Source organism: Pleuronectes platessa, chromosome 21 (assembly GCF_947347685.1).
Source record: "Pleuronectes platessa chromosome 21, fPlePla1.1, whole genome shotgun sequence".
NCBI classification, from domain to species: domain Eukaryota; kingdom Metazoa; phylum Chordata; class Actinopteri; order Pleuronectiformes; family Pleuronectidae; genus Pleuronectes; species Pleuronectes platessa.
Window position 1 is genome coordinate 1,998,278 of NC_070646.1, and position 16,084 is coordinate 2,014,361.

The following is a 16,084-nucleotide window of genomic DNA, read 5'->3' on the forward strand; positions in this document are numbered from 1 at the left end:
TGAATAGTTGCAGTTGTAATTAAAAAAATGTCGCCAACTGGAAATGTCCCGGTTCCCGACTACTGGCCACCAGTGACCCTTGCTCCAAATGGGCGTCTTGTCCCTTTCTTGTTTTCCCTTACTGGTTTTGTTTTCTTTGCCCTGGCACAAAGACAACTCTGGGCTGTTTCCCATTACAGAGCGAGTCACACTCTCCTGTTCCAACTGGAAACAGAACATCATGTCGACCTTACCAGAAATCCAGTCCAAACATCTCACGCCAAAGTAGACCACTGCTTTTTATTTGAGGTTATTTTAGACGATTAGATAAGTGAATTTATTTCCTCCTTTTTTTTTAATCTTGTTTTGACCCAAAGGAATTAGCTAATTTTATGTCCTTTTTAGGAATTTGTTTTTTTGCAGCATAATCACCACTGTGTCTAAATAAGTACAAAGGACAGATGTGAAGTTGGTTGTGACTCAAAAGGCTTATTACCGTTACTGGAAACCAGATAAACCATTACACGTAAAGGTTTTCGTCAGAGTATTTGGCCTCGTTAAATGAATCCCAATCAAGACGTTTTGGTGAAAATCACCACTTTAGTTCCCAGTGTTTACTGGTTTAGAAACTAAAACATTTTACAGCATTTTAAAAAGAAGAAAATAAATTTAAATGAACAATAACAAAGCAGCAATGACCAGTTTACAGAGACCGACGATAACCAAACTGTGGTGGTGCCCTTAACTTGGTCACTGGTTCACACCGGTGAAGTTTAGAAATAACTCATGAGTAAAGTAGATGTTATTGCCAGAGGCGCAGCTTGTGAACAGGCAAGGCAGGCAACTGCTTGGGGCCCCAGGCCAAAAGGGGGGGCCCCTGAGGGCTGACAACCTTTACCCCCCCCCCTCTCTTTAACAACCAGTGAAGTATTCCCAATGACATCTCCGTAGGAAACCTCCCTATTGGGGCCCCGTGTCTTTCCCATCTGAGCTACAGGTCTGTGTCATTCTCAAGGTTTGAATTGAAGATGATTCATTAATGTGTTTTTATTTATAATATAATATAGACGAAACCCTGGGCCCCCTGAGAGGTTTTGCCCGGGGCCCCATTAGACTCTAGAGCCGCCACTGGTTCCTGCATCATTCCAGAGGAGTGGGCGAAGGCAGCACAGCTCTGATCGACTCTGTGTGATGATGATGAAATAACCAAGAGAAGCTGTTTCCGGCTTTACACCATCGTAATAATGGGAATTTAGGAAGTCGTTTAGAGAACTGAGAGTGTGTTAGAGTTAAAAACCTAACAAATACACAAACCGCAATGAAAACGTAACCTCACAAGACGTTAACCTCATATTTCCCCAAAGTCCCTGAAGACACTTTCCCTCTGGGGCCCGTCTTCTGTCCACTCCTGCCCCGGACATGTTGTTGTGGAGCTGGAGCAGCAGACTCCTCGTGCCCTCCACCATTCACCTCGCCCTGTGGGGGGTCAAGGTCCATTACAATGACCACACATCACCCGGCCCATTGTTGCCGTCCCTCCATAATTGTAAGACCCACCCCAGCAATGTTGATTGTGACAGCACATTCATTACGGACGTCATTAGCAGAGTCATTAACACTGGGTGAGCGTGTTGAGGACTGTTGGAGACCGTTATCTGCTGCTGGCACTGGGTCAACAGACGGGGGGGGGGGGGGGGGGGGGGGGATATGTTGCTGTAAGTACGGACGTAGAACAAGTAGTACGCGTCAGGGCGACGTGATAAGGGAAGAGGCCGGGGGGGCGGAGCTTGAGGAGTTGTTTTTAGGTTTTAAAAACAGTCTGAAGGGAAAGAGAGAATTCATCTGTAAGAGATTTGAGTAATAAAAAAAAGGCCATGTTGCCTAATGTGTCAAATCTGACGAATGAGGATGATGAGTCTCATAAAACTTTATGACTCAAACTAGGTTTTTTTGGCATTCAAATATTTTGTCATTTTTTTATTAACCTATCTTCCTGTTTTTTTCTTTTATTGCACAACGCCTTGACCAATTCTTTATTATCAATTTGTTTCATAAACAAAACTTGACTTCTCAGAGTTCTGGGTTTTTAACAGCTGTAATTTTCTCTTTTTACTTTGAGGCCGTTCAGGAAATAACTTGGGTTGTGAACTTACATGTGCTTCTTCAGGTAACTCCAAATTTTACGACCAAAATGAGTAGAAGAGATACAGAACCAAAGTTAGAGAGAAACAAATGCATTAGAAAGAAAATGTTTGGGGCTTTAAATCGTGAATAGCCTGTAGTAAAATATTAAACACAGCCTCAAATCAGAACCAGTTCTGTGTGAGAGATCCGTGGAACTTAGACTTTTCAAAGCATTCATACATCGGCTGGTTGTTGTATTTTAAAAAGTTGAACCCAACGGAATCACAAAAAAATCCTCAATACACACAAATCTGAATAATTAATGTCCGCAGCTCCTCGGTTGCATAATTGCGATGCGACGTGTGTTTACATATTGCTAATTGAGCCGGTTGCTGCTATTGTGCTACTAATTGACCGCCAATTACGTCATTAGTCTGTGTTAGCCTGTTTTGATAAGGACTTAACTACCTGGAGCTGAGATAGGTGCAGAGCCGCCAATATCTGCGTAACCGATCTGCACTGTCTGCCGCTGACAACATGTAAATTACCCACAATTAACCCCGGCATCTCGGCCTGAATGTAAATGAAACAGTGAATGCTAACGTTTAAGCTTTATTGTCGGTCGGAGTCGAGAGAGAGAAGCTGGTTGCACACGATGCAGATCTCTGAGTCCTGAGCTTCCTCCACCCAGAGCTTCCATCCCAGGAAAATGGAACTTCTGGGATTTAGACTGGGAACAAAATCCAGACGTTGATTACATTTGTTTTCACGAAACTAATCAGTTGTATAGAAACACACTTTCTAGAAGGAAGCCATGTTTCCATGCTGCATAAACATCCCTGTTGTGCCATAAGGACGGTTTTACTCGACATCTGTTTACGGCTAAATAAACCAAGTTACACTCGTCTCCCACTGACACCCCCCACACCAGGACTCATATTTATTAAAGAATCTCAGAGTATGTAAAACTATATAGACACTCCTGCTCTAAGGCTCGAGAATAAAAGCATTTGATCAACTCTTAACTGAAGAAGTGACACAGTCTTGTTTAGGAGTGAGGGGAAGGAGCTGAGGACGTTAAACGTGTGTCTGCTGTGGTTCTCTAGAAACCAGTGTCTACCAGTATAACTGTAAACCATTGTACCCACGATATCTTTCAAGAATAAAATCCTGTAAAATCTGCTCTCATAGGATCAGTAATGTGAATTAACCTTCAAACTCTGACCAGCTATCCTGAGTCGTTTTTAAATATCAAAGATGAGCAAATTAAAAGATGAAATTCAGGGGAAGGAAAAATATTTTAAACATAAAGAAAGAAATCCTCCACACACGTCCTCAACCATACAAGTTGAACTTTGACTTTACCGCCATAATATCTGGAGCTAAACTGTCATTTCACTGTTTCTTTGTCTTGTTTTTTGGCTCGAGGCAGAATCTGGAATTTGAAAAAGTTACTGAATTATTATCTGATTTGTTTCAGGCTCGTAGAGAGATTCTGGAAAATGAAAAACCAAAATCTTGTTGTTTCCCTCGAGCAACTCGTCCCTCCACCACTCCCCCCCCCCCCTCCCCCTGAGAACTAATGGCTGATGGTAATCACATTTAATGAGATCATGGGGTCGTCTACTGGGTGCACTTCTGCAAATTGTTCTCAGCAGGGTGCCTGGAGTGGGATAGGGTCGGGGCCAACGGGGCAGTGGAGGTCGGGGCCACGAGTGTTTGCTCAGTGTTCGGGGGCCCGGGTTCCACAGTGGCTTTACCTGTCAGTCAGGGAGCAGCGAACCATGTCAGCTTTTGTCCTCCTCATTTGTTTGTCTGGCGTAGATAACCACGCGGAGGTGGCGCTTGTCTCGGCTCCATTGTGTGTCCGTCACGTCCGTCCGTCCCCCTCCCGGGCCCAGCTCCCCTCGCTCCCTTTCTCCCAGCTCCACGACTGGTCACTTCGCCACTGTCCTCTGGCTGCGGGGGGTAACCTGGGCAATTTAGTTAATCCATTAACAACTAATTGTCTCCTCCTACCCTGGTGCTTGGACAAACAAGCCCGGTGGGGGGGCTGTGGGGGACCAATAAAAGTCGGGCTGGAGCAGGAGGAAGCACAACCGCTGCACGGGTCCCTTCACTTCTCTCTCTGCACACTCACTGGAGGTTTGGACTTTGGGATTTTCCTCGACCGTTGAGTCACAGACCAGTGACTTGATTTTTCCTTTTCTCTTAGAATCACCGTGTCTTGAGGTGTTTTCTTGGTTTCTCTTCCTCTTGCTCCATTTATTTTTTTCCGCGGGTGTCGGACATGTCGGGGAACCTGTGGATGCTGGTTCTGGTTCTTTGCGTCTCCTGGTCCGAGGCTCGTATTTGGGCCTGGATGCTCAACATGCCTCAGAGCTCCCCCAAGGATGGAACACTCAGAGAAGGATCTCACATCTCCAAACCAACCATGGTAAGATACCAGATACTGTGCATGTAAATGAACTTCATGAAGTTTCTTTTAACCTAATCAAATCTTTATTTAAGCCTCAGAGAAGATGGAATTCTTCTAAAGATATATCACATTTGAGTTAAGATCAAATATCAGTCTTTACCCATGTGCAAGAGTTTTTAAACTTCTGGCCACGATTGAACGTCTTCACCTCCCTCTTCTCCTCAGGTTCTGTGCGACCACGACAGGACGTGTGGGCGGGGCTTTTCCTGCGACCGCCACTTCGGCCTGTGCGTCCCCCTGCGAGGAGAGAGCCACTACTGTCGCCGGGACGCTCAGTGTGTCCGGGGCCTCAGCTGCATGTTCGGCAAGTGTCACCGCAGCATCCCCAACGGACAAGAAGGTAAGAGAGCACCAACCAACAGGGTTCAAATACAAATCTACAAAGAAAAACTTGATATAGAATTTAAAATCTGACCTAAAATAACTGAGTTTCTGCTGCGTCCAGGTGCCAGATGTAAAGTGGACAGGGACTGCGGGGCGTCCATGTGCTGCGCCCGACACCACGGGGAGCAGGTGTGCAAGAGGCGTCTGATTCGTGGAGAGAGCTGCTACGTGCCGGACGGCGGCCTGGCGTTCAGCATCAACCAGATCTGCCCGTGTGACGAGGGGCTGCTGTGCCGGGACAACAGTGCTCCACACAGGAGAGAGTGAGTACAGCAAACAAACCGCTTCCTGTATCCACACTGAAACTTCTTTAAATGTAAAACAGGCCCTGAAACATCTGTCCAACATGTCTCATATGCAAAAGAACAACTTTTATCAGCAATATTCAGCATTTATTCATACGTGCAACTGTTAAATGAGCTTTAACACGATTCCTCACTGTTAAACTTGTGATAACTGTTTATATTATATATTTATAATACACAATTTTGATTTTCTAAACTTTTCTTAACCTCGACTCGTTTCTCTTTCAGGAGGGATTTTATTTACCAGCCAGAACGAACCAGTTGGACCTGTCAAGTTCCCAAAACCTGAGTCCGGCCTCATCAAGTTATTTATTATGTACATATGTTGAATATGAGTTTATATAAAGAAATGTATATGAATCCAAATATGTTTTTAGAGCAATTTAGCTAATTCTGCCTGAAGCACTACTGTAGCAGAGCTCAACAAAGCCTCATCGACCTCCTCGTGCATTTAGTGTCTGTGAGTTGATCTGTTCCTGTTTAAAGAATAAAAAGATCTGTTTTTAAAATAAACTGTAATTCTGCAATTTGTTTTTCACAACTTCCGCTGGAATCTCTGCATTTACAAGAACTTTTCCTAAACTATGACAAAAACACGTAAAAAGTAAAGAGTCATGCAGCACTCTTATAATAAATATACAATAAATACAGTAAACTCAAATAAAAACATGTTTTCCACCGTTTACATGAAGTATTTTAGTATTTTGGCTTGACTCTTAAACCTCTAAGTTATATTACACAGTAAATTATGTACATAAAATATTTACTTATGGTGAACTCAACACACGGAGCTTCTGTACGAATAATGAAAAAGTAAATTTAGGTTTTCAAATTTGTAATACAGGGACAAACACCTCTTCTCTGAGGTTTGTCACTTTAAGAACTGAAACCACACAGCCTCTGTTATTCAGCTTTGAGGTTTACATGAACCCTCTGACCTCAGAGGAAGGATTTCAGATGCAGTGTTTCTCTCTGACCGACAGACTCCATCTCCCTCCGAACACGTCTCTCAGATTGCAGCCTGTCGTTACATAACCTGGAGGAATCCGGCGAGTCCTGATTGTTACGGCCGGCAGATGCTGTAAGGCTACCGGTCCCCTGACCCCTTCTTAGATTGGTATCTTCCTCGGCCTGCCCCTTACGAATCCCCCTGGCGCTCCATTGGGATGCTAATCACCTGGAGCTGGTCCCTTCACTTGCTGGGTGACTAGTGCTGTGAAGGAGTTTAGTGTCTAACCTCCTCGCTATCGTTTTACACCTTTATCTCCGAGACGGGAGCTATTCGATGCCGTGAACTTTGTGTAAATAATAGAAACAACTTCATTAGTGCGATTTCAATTAAATGTGGTTGTTCTTTTCCCCTTGAGCTCAGTTTAAAAGTCGATCCAGATTTCAAATTCACTTTAAAAGCAGAAAGAATGGGACAAGCTCTCGGCTGAAACCTAAAGCCACAAACATTTTGATATCTAATGGCACCAGACTGTGAGAAAGCTTATTTTACTGCGTGCTGCCATCATCTGCAACACAAGTTACGAGTTTGTGCTTTCATCTGAGATAGCATCACATTTTGATGCTATCCGTACTCGTCTGTTTGCACTATTCAGCCTCATAAACAGTTTTCTGTTCCTGAACATTTTGTCCTGTTGGACAGAGAGAGCGGGCCGGGTGGTCTGTGTCTGGGCCGACCTCAGGCTCCGTCCTCAAACTGGAAACTGGGTAAATATCCCAGAGTTTGCCAAAGACATAATGGTTCCAACCAGGGATTTGTGCAGACTAACTACTTGTGCAAACTTTCATGTATTACTCTACCTCGATGGTGTTGCTATTGAGATACCTTCACTGCCAACCTTCAAGTCATAACTGTATCGTCTCCATTGATTTGTCTCAATGCTCGTATCTAGAGGAGGTGATTTAAGCTCCTGAGTGCTGATCCTGTGAGACCCTGCTTCATTTGAAAGTCAATGTCTGAGGAGCACAGAGAGCTTTTGTGAACGGCCCCACAATAGAGCTCTTAAACCAGGGGTGGGGGGGAAGGTGGAGTTGACTGAATGGGGGGGGGGGGGGGGGGGATGATGGTATATAATCCCCCGTCAAGTTGTCGTGATGTGAGTGCTGCTGACCTGAAGAACCATGACGATCCTCTGATATCAGACGAAACCTGCTTCTGCACACAGGTGAGTTATTCATGACAGATTTATGACACAGGGTCATAGTTAGTTATCGGCTTATATCCTGAGATGTTTCCTAATTCTTTTCCCTGCAGCGTCTCACTATGGCCTCTCTTCGTGTACTGCTGATGCTGTTGCCTGTTGCGTGGACCTGCCCGCCCCAGAAAGCAGGTAACAACCCGGTTGTTCAAATATACGTTAGCTGGAAAAACCTTTAAGAGTGAGGAGAGTAAAGATCTACATCTGTGTCTCGTTTCAGACTATGTCATGGTGTCCTGTTTCCCCAACGCCATCATTGCCAATGTCCCAGAATGCCCGTACGGCTGGGAGATTGAGCAGCTATCCCTGGGAGGCATCTGCTACACTGGAGTACACAGCCCGGGCTACTTCCGCTTCATCATCTCGGACCTAACACCTAAAAACCACTCGTACTGCGGCACCCAGTCCGAGGTGAGACGGCCACCGGGCGTCTAAGGGTCAATCCACCCGAGCAAAGAATAGATTTCTCTATTAACCTCCAGTGGAAACGACAATCTGCTGCCGCCATGTTTTGAGATACCTGCCGTCCACTGTCCAGTTGGGTCAAAGCTCCACTCAACACACTGATAGGCCCGGCTGAATTAATATGAGGCTGCAGGGGGCGCTGTTGCTCAGTAAAAGCTACACATAAATGTTATTTGAATTCAAAACTATTCCCTCTGATGATCTGAACCACTGTCCTCCTCAGTACATGCCCGGCAAAGACCCAAAGTACATCTTCTACAACTCCATCGTGTCCAACGACACTTCCCTCACGGTCAGGAACCAGCCGGTCAACTACACCTTCAGCTGCATGTACCGAGCCGCCTACCTGGTGAATAACGCCGTCTTCAGCCAGAGGTAAGCATCGGCCCGGGGCGGGGGGGCGGCCGCAGACACCATGTGCACCACGTGTGCATTCTGACCCAATGACTTGCAGCGTTTTTACTAAACCCTTTGCTTTTTCCAGAGTGGCTACAGTTTATGTCAACAACGGGAGTTTAGGCACTTTTAGATCTCAGTTGTCTATGAGCGTGTTCACGGTGAGTAGCTGCTCAGAGGCTCTTCCTCCAGTGGAAGCCTTTGCCGACCTGTTTAATGAGGTCCTGATATATTTAGACTATTTGATGTGTGGGTATGTTTTGGTCAAGACAAGTGGAGATGGATGAGATACTAACTTTTTCCTTTCTAGAATTCAAAGTTCCTGTACTCCAAGGACGCTCCCTATGTGATCGACACTTCTGAGATCGGCTCTGAAGTTTTTATCGGGATTGAGGCAAAAGGACTCAGCAACAGGTTTTCCAGATATTCTCATTATGTTTTCATAACTTTAATTCTTATTAATTTTGGATTGGTTAGATGTTCCCAAATTTCTAATCCATGTTTGTGGTCTAACACTCAGATTCAAAGTTGTGATAAACAACTGCTGGGCCACTCCGAGCCCGTACTCGACAGACAGGAAGAGGTGGAGTCTCATCATCAACAGGTAGTTCGATAAATCAACTTCAGAGACAGTTAAGATTCCACCTCCTCGTGGTAATAGTTGAAGTATTTCCCCTGCAGCTGCTCCTCCGACAACACTGTGACTATTTTTGAGAATGCCAAAGACAGCCGCTCCACGTTCAAGTTCAACTCCTTCCGCTTCCAACGGCTGGAGAAGGTTTCCACCGTGTGGCTGCACTGCGAGGTGCACGTGTGTGATGCCGAGAGGCTCGTCTGTCAGCCGGTGAGAACAGAACTATTTAAACTTTATGATATTAAACATTAAAATACTGCAAAACCTTTGGTCTGCCGTCTTGAGAAAAGCAAGTTGAACTAAAGCCTGTGTTTATCTCCTGAAGACCCCCTGCTCTGCGAGAAGTCTGTCAGCTGAGGCAGATCCGAGTGGGGGGATCCTCACGGCTGAGTTTCAAATTAAAGGTACAGTCCCACATGTGGCCGGAGGCTTCGTGTTCTCAGGTTGTCCGTCCATCCGTCCCAGTGTTGTGAACACGATACCTCAAAAAGGCCTAGAGGGAGTTTCCTACAATATGGTACAAACGATCAGTTGGTATCAAGGATGACCTGATCAGATTTTGGTGGTCCACGGTCACAACAAGGGGTACTATTGTAATTATGCAAAATGCAAAATGCTATATAATTAGCTACCATTGCTAAGATGCTGTGATGTTTGAATGTGTGTACCGTGATGATCATTGTCGTTATCGCTCGACAGGTTATGCATCTTCCAATAACGGACACAAACCAGGTAATAAAATGTTATTAACTCTCTAAGTTCAGAACCATATGTAGCATGAAATGAAAGTATAAGTCCCCTATGATCGTTTTTATTTTATTCAGACATGTCAATATGTTTTCTGAATATATGGGATCGATTGTTACTAGTGTGTTTGAGTTTTTCTCTGAAACACAAAACTTTGAAAACTGCTGCTGATCCATAAACTCCAGATACAGATGGACGACATTTTCTTTATTTTCTCCCGCTTCCCAGAAACAATCCCAAACTTCCCCCGGATACGAAAACCATTTTCAAGTCAGTCTCATCTTTCAGTCGTGAGGGTTTTATTGTATTTATTTTCTTCCTCCTTCTCCACACAGGCTCATCGCTCCTCATCCTGCTGCTGCTCCTGATAAACTCCTGTTGTTTTCACTAAACTGACTAATTATGAAGTGAAAACTTAATTACTCATCTGTACAATATTCATTTCCATAAACCCAAACATACCCGGGACTCAGGGAGCAGATGATCACATTCCTCCCACACTCTCAAAAGGACATTTCTCATAATCTCACAGGTATTTTTTGTAATTAACACATTTATTGATACTGTGGATTTAACGTTTGAGTTTCATATACATGATTTTACTGCTTTCCAATAAAGATGAAGTGGAAATTAAAACAAGTTCCATAAGTGATTTTTGTTTTAGTTTCACCCTGTCACCAGTTCAACACAACAACAACCAATCAAATGATGGTAGAAAAATTGGATGTACCTGAATGGGTTATGTATCTCTGTGTATTTGTATTGTTGTGTCTTTCATGGTCAACAGGATTAAGTAAAGAAGTACTGAACAGATTATCAAGAAATGTATTGGTCTGGAAAAGAAAACTTTACATTTTGGGTTAGATCCAGACAAAGGGAAAGTTTTAATATCACTTTCTTTAACAATGTGACATGTGGGTTTTTTATTTGTTGACATTTTGACTCATTTCCGACAGAATAATTTATGAATCTTGATGAAAACAAACAGCCATATTGAGAGGATTGATGTGTATGTGTGAGTGCAGTTTAATCTGGCTTGATTGAATTTAATGTGACTTGATTGATGGACGTATGAACTCAGTTGTGAAATGTTTTTAGATACGTTTGGCTCACATCAATAAACAAGAATTCATCGTCTGTGGTTTCCAAACTACGATTAAAGTCATCATATATGGAGAAAAAAGTCATAAATGCACATTATCATAAGAATCAGGACTTGGAAAAATGAAATTGTTTCTTTAGTGGATGTAGAAGTGGGCTAAACTGAAACTGTGCTGAAGTGGATGATGGATATTATCACAAAGTTGCATTAAAACGGCTCGACTTCGTGCTTTTTGGTTACCTTACAAATTGCGTAAGTAGTCTACTTATAGTAGCATGACATTAAATGATCCTATGTGAAAGGGTAGATGTGTAACTTTACCCATAGAAACGAGATCATAAATCATCTTCCACTCGAGTGTGAAGCTACGAGTTCTGTGACCCAGGCTCGGTTTGCTTCCCACGACCTCAGCGTTTCAGTCTCGCTCCACCTTCTCTCTCCCGTCCTCTTCACAAGTGGAGGAAACACTCTCGTTTGCAAGTGAGACCTATGGGATCCTCATTTCCGGACATTCCTTCAAAATGTCTCCAAATCCTGGTCGGAACCTCGGCTCGTTCCTCAGATGTGCACCGTGGGAGTCTCGACGTCCGTCATGTGAGCTTTGTTCAGGATCTTGTGGACCCTCTTCTCAGTGGACCTGGTCACACATGGTTTCTTCAGCAGAGAAGATCGAAAACAGGTCAAAACACAGGTTTACATCGAGTACAGCAGTGCAATGTGTGCCTCTCTGGTTTGTGTTTGCTCTGTCACTGTACCTCGGTGTGTAGTTTGAAACCCTCAGCTGGTGGAGAGCCATGAGCGAAGAGAGGAGGGTCAAAGTCCTTCTTGCTCAGCAGCCAGTAGGTCTTGTGACAGCCTTTTCCCTGTCATGGACACAAACTGGTGAAACTCATGTGAAACACAACAGGTGGTCCCGTCCTCAGCCTCGACTCGATGTGCAGCCTCCGACTGGGACTCACCTTCATCTCGATTTCTCCTCTTTCCTCCATCTCAAACGACCCCACCTGGAACAGGATGTCTGCAGTGCACTGAGATATGTGGATCATCAGGGCTGGGGGGGGGGGGGGGGGCACAGACATGTATTAAAGCACTGAGCACTGAGGAAAGCTTCAAACTTAAATAGATCATAAATGAGTTTTAAGCAACAATATGCAACTTTTTAACAAAAAGCAGCGGCTTCAATATGAGAGTGAATAAGAAGATTAAAGAAATAATTAACAATTATCACTCAGTATAATAATAAACCCTCAGTTCACTCACGTAGGCTGTTACTCTCCATCCGAGACGCCATGTTCACCGTGTCTCCAAACAGACAGTAGCGAGGCATGGTGGTGCCGACCACTCCTGCAACCACTGGACCTGCAAAACCCACAACACAGCTGAATACGCATCTTTAAATCAATCAATCAATCAATCAATCGATCGATCGTCTATCGGACAGGGGATCAATCTGTTGGCGCCGTCTTTTACCGGAGTGTATCCCGACGCGGATGGCGAGTCTCTCCGTGGGCATGTGATGGATCCTGAAGACCTTGATGGCGCTCAGGAAGTGCAGCGCCATCGTGCAGATCTCCAAAGCGTGCGTGAAGCCGTTGCTGATGGGCAGCCCGCTGGCCACCATGTACGCATCGCCTATCGTTTCCACCTGGAAAAGATGCGAAGGCGTTTAAAGTGAATCTCACACAAGACAAGACAAATTGTGTTGAGAGAGAGAAAGTGTTTTCCTTCACTCACTTTGTAGACATCGTACATCTTGATGATGTCATCGAAGAGGCTGTAGAGGTCGTTGAGGAACGTGACCACCTCCATCGCGGAGCTGACGGAGCACATGGAGGTGAAACCCACGATGTCGGAGAAGAAGATGGTGACCATCTCGTAGCTCTGCGGCGCCACCGACTTCCCGGCCATCAGCTGGTCGGCAATGTACCTTGGCAACATGCTGGAGAGAAGCTTGTCTGCGCGGGCCTTCTCTGCCGTCAGCTGATTGGTCCTCTCCTCCACCACATCCTCCAAGTGATTCGCATATTTCTCCAACTTATCCACCATGTTGTCCAGGATATTTGTGTGACTGCAGCACAGAAAAATCACGATAAGCACTTTTCTGGACGATTTTGTTTTCAGGGAAATCTTAAAGGGGACATATTGTGAAAATTCCACTTTTGTATTGCTTCTACACGTTAATTTATGTATCTGGCATATCTACCGTCCCAAAAACTCTGGAAAAAAACAAGTCCCGTGATTTGTTGTGGTTCCTCTATGTCAGAAACGATACGCTAGAGTGAAATAAACGTCATAGTCACACCATGCCCATGTAGGGCATCTCGCTACATGACCTGGGACAAGCTAACGCTAGCCGGGCTCCACCGGCCCGGTTAGCTCGCAAGCTAACGCTAGCCGGATGGAGCCCCTAGGGAGCTAGGCACTCAAAACAGGTCAATCTGAGGAGGGCTGTTTTAGACAGGGTAAAAAGGTGCTGTTTTAAATGATCCTTGTGGTATTTTGACCAAAATATGTTACAGACATTTCATTAAGACCCCAAGGAACTATATCAACTGTAGTGAAATGGGCAAAATATGTCTCCTTTAAAATGTTCAATGAAATTCTGTGGAAATGAAATCTATTGGCAAAGGAACAAGTTTTTTAAGCAGATACAAGAAGAAACTTGATAAATCCTGTCTCTGAACTTTCTTGTAAGTAAAGTCAAAGCAGTAACCAGATTTCAAAGACCTGGAGATCTATTTCTCATGAGGCACGTTGCGGATTAGAAACACTACTATCTGAAGAGTGACCTCTCCGGGCTGGTGTCCCTCAGCTGTCTGCGTATGGAGCCAAACGGAGGTCGGTGGTCAGCGTTCTCACTCCAGCAGGCGTGGAGCAGTGAGTTGATGCTCACGTCACACAGCTCGTCAGAGAGCCATGGTCTCAGGGGCTCCCCTTCGAAAGGCGTCCGCAACTGCATGATAATCTCTGAAGGAAATCAAGAAGCAGCAATTGAAGCGAGTAATAGATGTGGTTAACATTCGTCTTTGCCTCTTCTGCTTGTTTTTACTTTGTTTCTCTGATATTTAGCCGGATTACATAAAGAAATGAGTTTGTTAAACCTGATCCGAGTACCTCTGCCTCACCTTTGGGCTCCAGGTTGACGTCAGGGTATGGACCGGTCTTTGAGTTGTACATGAGTTCCCACATGATGATGGAGAAGCTGTAGACGTCTCCTTTGGGCGTCCCGTTGCTCTGGAGGCCGACTTGAATCAGGAGCTCGGGGGCGGTCCAGTACATCTCTACAGACAACAGGTTGGAATCATGCTGTGATGATCGTGAATACATTTGGTTTGAAACTGTGCTTCCACACACTGACCTTCATAATTGACTGTCTCCACTGGCATGATGTTGTTTTTAAACTCCGACAATCCGAAGCCGGAGAGTTTGATCTGCAGTCGACTGTCCACCAGACACGTGCTGGGCCTCAGGTTCCCATGAAACTGCAGGCTGCTCTTGTGGATGAACTCCATTCCCTGATTCACAAATTAATAGATTAAATTTTTATCATGAAAAAGAAGAGAAACTGGTCAAAACCTGTGGAAAAACTGTGGTTTGTCTGTTTTAGTCATTTAACCGAGTGAACTTTATTTATCTGATGAAACTTTCAAACATTTTTTTGATTTTCATTCCATATGTATGTATTTATTCAACAAGAAATTTTATATGAATACATCAAAATAGTTGTTCTTCAGGAAGTCCAGTCACAGCCCAGTTTAGATTTGTGAATCGTGCAAATGAAAGTATTCAAACGTCCAAGAAGCTAACAAATAGAAATACTTTAAATAAACTGCATAGTACCCAGACTCACATTTACGATGTCATAAGCAAAGGAGAGTTTAAACATCCCGTCCAGCTCAACATCTGAAGTCTTTAAAACATCCTGCAGGAAACAGAGCAGAACCAAAGAGTAAATGTGATTATTGAAGAATAAAAGAAGAATTTCTCTGTCATCTGTCGTGCAAAAATCAGATTTTTTCATATCAAAAGTATCTGAACAACGTAGTATCAGGTACATGAAGCAGCACTGACCTTCAGACTGCCTTTCTTGCAGTACTGCATGATCAAGCACACGTTGGGCGGCTCGATGCACGCCCCGAAGAACTGCACCAGGTTCTCGTGTTTCATCTCCTTCATCTGTCTTGAAGAGATTCAAACACTTAGGCACAAACTAAGCATATTTTAAAACCTTATGATTCGTTTCGTCTTCAACATAATTTTAATGAGCTTATTTATCATTAAGTTATGTTTTCTGAATATAAAAAAACAAGAGAAGATAATGTGTTTTGTGATGTTTGCTCTGGAGCGATCTGAGGAACTTTACCTCACTGAACTCTCTGATAACTGAAGGTTTCTGGAGATTACAGCTCACAGGGTTCTTGATGTACTTGATGGCCACTTGATTCCCCTGAATGGAAATGAAAAGCAAGATAAGAGTAAACAGTGATGAGGTGTAATTTAACAAGAAGACACCAGGACTTAGTTTTATTCTGCAACAATGGAAGAAGAGGTTCCATAGATTAGAGCTGTTTATATCAAAATTAACCCGTTTCAGTGCTTATTTAAAGGCATGTTCCCGCTTTACACATTATAGCAATAAACAGGTAACTGGGTTTATTAAAATTGGCATAAAATTATCGTCTATTTGATTCTCAATGGGAGCCTGATTTAAAAAAGAACATCATGCTGTACTGAAGAAGACCTGAAACCAGAGATCCAGACCAGAAACTTCTGGCGTCAGAAACAACTCTTCCTCTTCTCACTGATTTTCAGTGAGAAGAGGAAGAGTTGTTTCTTTTTTTGTGCTTCTGTGATTTAAACTCTGAAAACAACCTGGTACCTGGTAGAGCCCTATGGTTGTGTAGATGTGTTCTCTCCCCGTCTTGTCCATCAGGCCGTAGCTGTTCCCAGAGAAAATGGATTTAGAGCCGCCGCTGCCACTCTGGCTGCCCGAGGTCGTCAGGGACAAAGACTGATTTCCCTGGAGGAGCCACAAACACACACCGAACATAAACACAATCGCACTAACAGGCATTTTCTTCTTCTTCCTCGATCTGAACCCAGTGACACGTCTCGAGTTAATACCCGTACAGAGAGCTCCCTGATGATGGTGATGTCGCTGTAGTCGATGAGCCACCAGCAGGAGTCCTCCAGCCTTGTCTGGAGCCGGATCTTCTGCAGGCTGAGGAACCCGATGCACAGAACTCCCAGAACCCCGATGAC

The 16,084-nt window shown here is 44.2% G+C and overlaps 3 protein-coding genes across 3 annotated transcripts in view; 2 read left to right on the forward strand and 1 right to left on the reverse strand.

Annotated features, from left to right (window-relative positions):
• The first annotated feature begins 3,995 nt into the window (after window positions 1-3,995).
• Window positions 3,996-5,233, forward strand: LOC128426836 (dickkopf-related protein 3). The gene is made up of 3 exons (XM_053413882.1): window positions 3,996-4,540; window positions 4,748-4,922; window positions 5,028-5,233. Exons 1-3 carry the CDS (start codon window positions 4,394-4,396, stop codon window positions 5,231-5,233), a joined length of 528 nt encoding a protein of 175 aa, XP_053269857.1. The 5' UTR covers window positions 3,996-4,393.
• Window positions 5,234-7,359: 2,126 nt separating this feature from the next.
• On the forward strand, window positions 7,360-10,317 carry tectb (tectorin beta). Its single transcript, XM_053414111.1, has 11 exons — window positions 7,360-7,445; window positions 7,535-7,610; window positions 7,699-7,889; window positions 8,167-8,318; window positions 8,428-8,500; window positions 8,650-8,753; window positions 8,860-8,943; window positions 9,021-9,183; window positions 9,299-9,377; window positions 9,673-9,705; window positions 10,056-10,317. The coding sequence occupies exons 2-11, from the start codon at window positions 7,544-7,546 to the stop codon at window positions 10,109-10,111; spliced, it is 1,002 nt and encodes a 333-aa protein (XP_053270086.1). The 5' UTR covers window positions 7,360-7,445; window positions 7,535-7,543; the 3' UTR covers window positions 10,112-10,317.
• Window positions 10,318-11,380: 1,063 nt separating this feature from the next.
• The window catches only part of gucy2g (guanylate cyclase 2g), an 8,943-nt gene continuing 4,239 nt past the window's right edge, over window positions 11,381-16,084 (reverse strand). Inside the window, exons 8-21 of the mRNA XM_053414329.1 lie at window positions 15,953-16,084; window positions 15,702-15,842; window positions 15,186-15,269; window positions 14,894-14,998; window positions 14,673-14,744; window positions 14,181-14,337; window positions 13,948-14,103; window positions 13,612-13,789; window positions 12,557-12,890; window positions 12,293-12,467; window positions 12,083-12,181; window positions 11,782-11,873; window positions 11,578-11,685; window positions 11,381-11,476 (exon numbers count right to left, since the gene is read on the reverse strand). The exon at window positions 15,953-16,084 is cut by the window's right edge and continues 35 nt beyond it. Of these exons, the coding sequence (XP_053270304.1) occupies window positions 11,381-11,476; window positions 11,578-11,685; window positions 11,782-11,873; window positions 12,083-12,181; window positions 12,293-12,467; window positions 12,557-12,890; window positions 13,612-13,789; window positions 13,948-14,103; window positions 14,181-14,337; window positions 14,673-14,744; window positions 14,894-14,998; window positions 15,186-15,269; window positions 15,702-15,842; window positions 15,953-16,084 (1,929 nt within the window). The remainder of the gene's footprint in view (window positions 11,477-11,577; window positions 11,686-11,781; window positions 11,874-12,082; window positions 12,182-12,292; window positions 12,468-12,556; window positions 12,891-13,611; window positions 13,790-13,947; window positions 14,104-14,180; window positions 14,338-14,672; window positions 14,745-14,893; window positions 14,999-15,185; window positions 15,270-15,701; window positions 15,843-15,952) is intronic.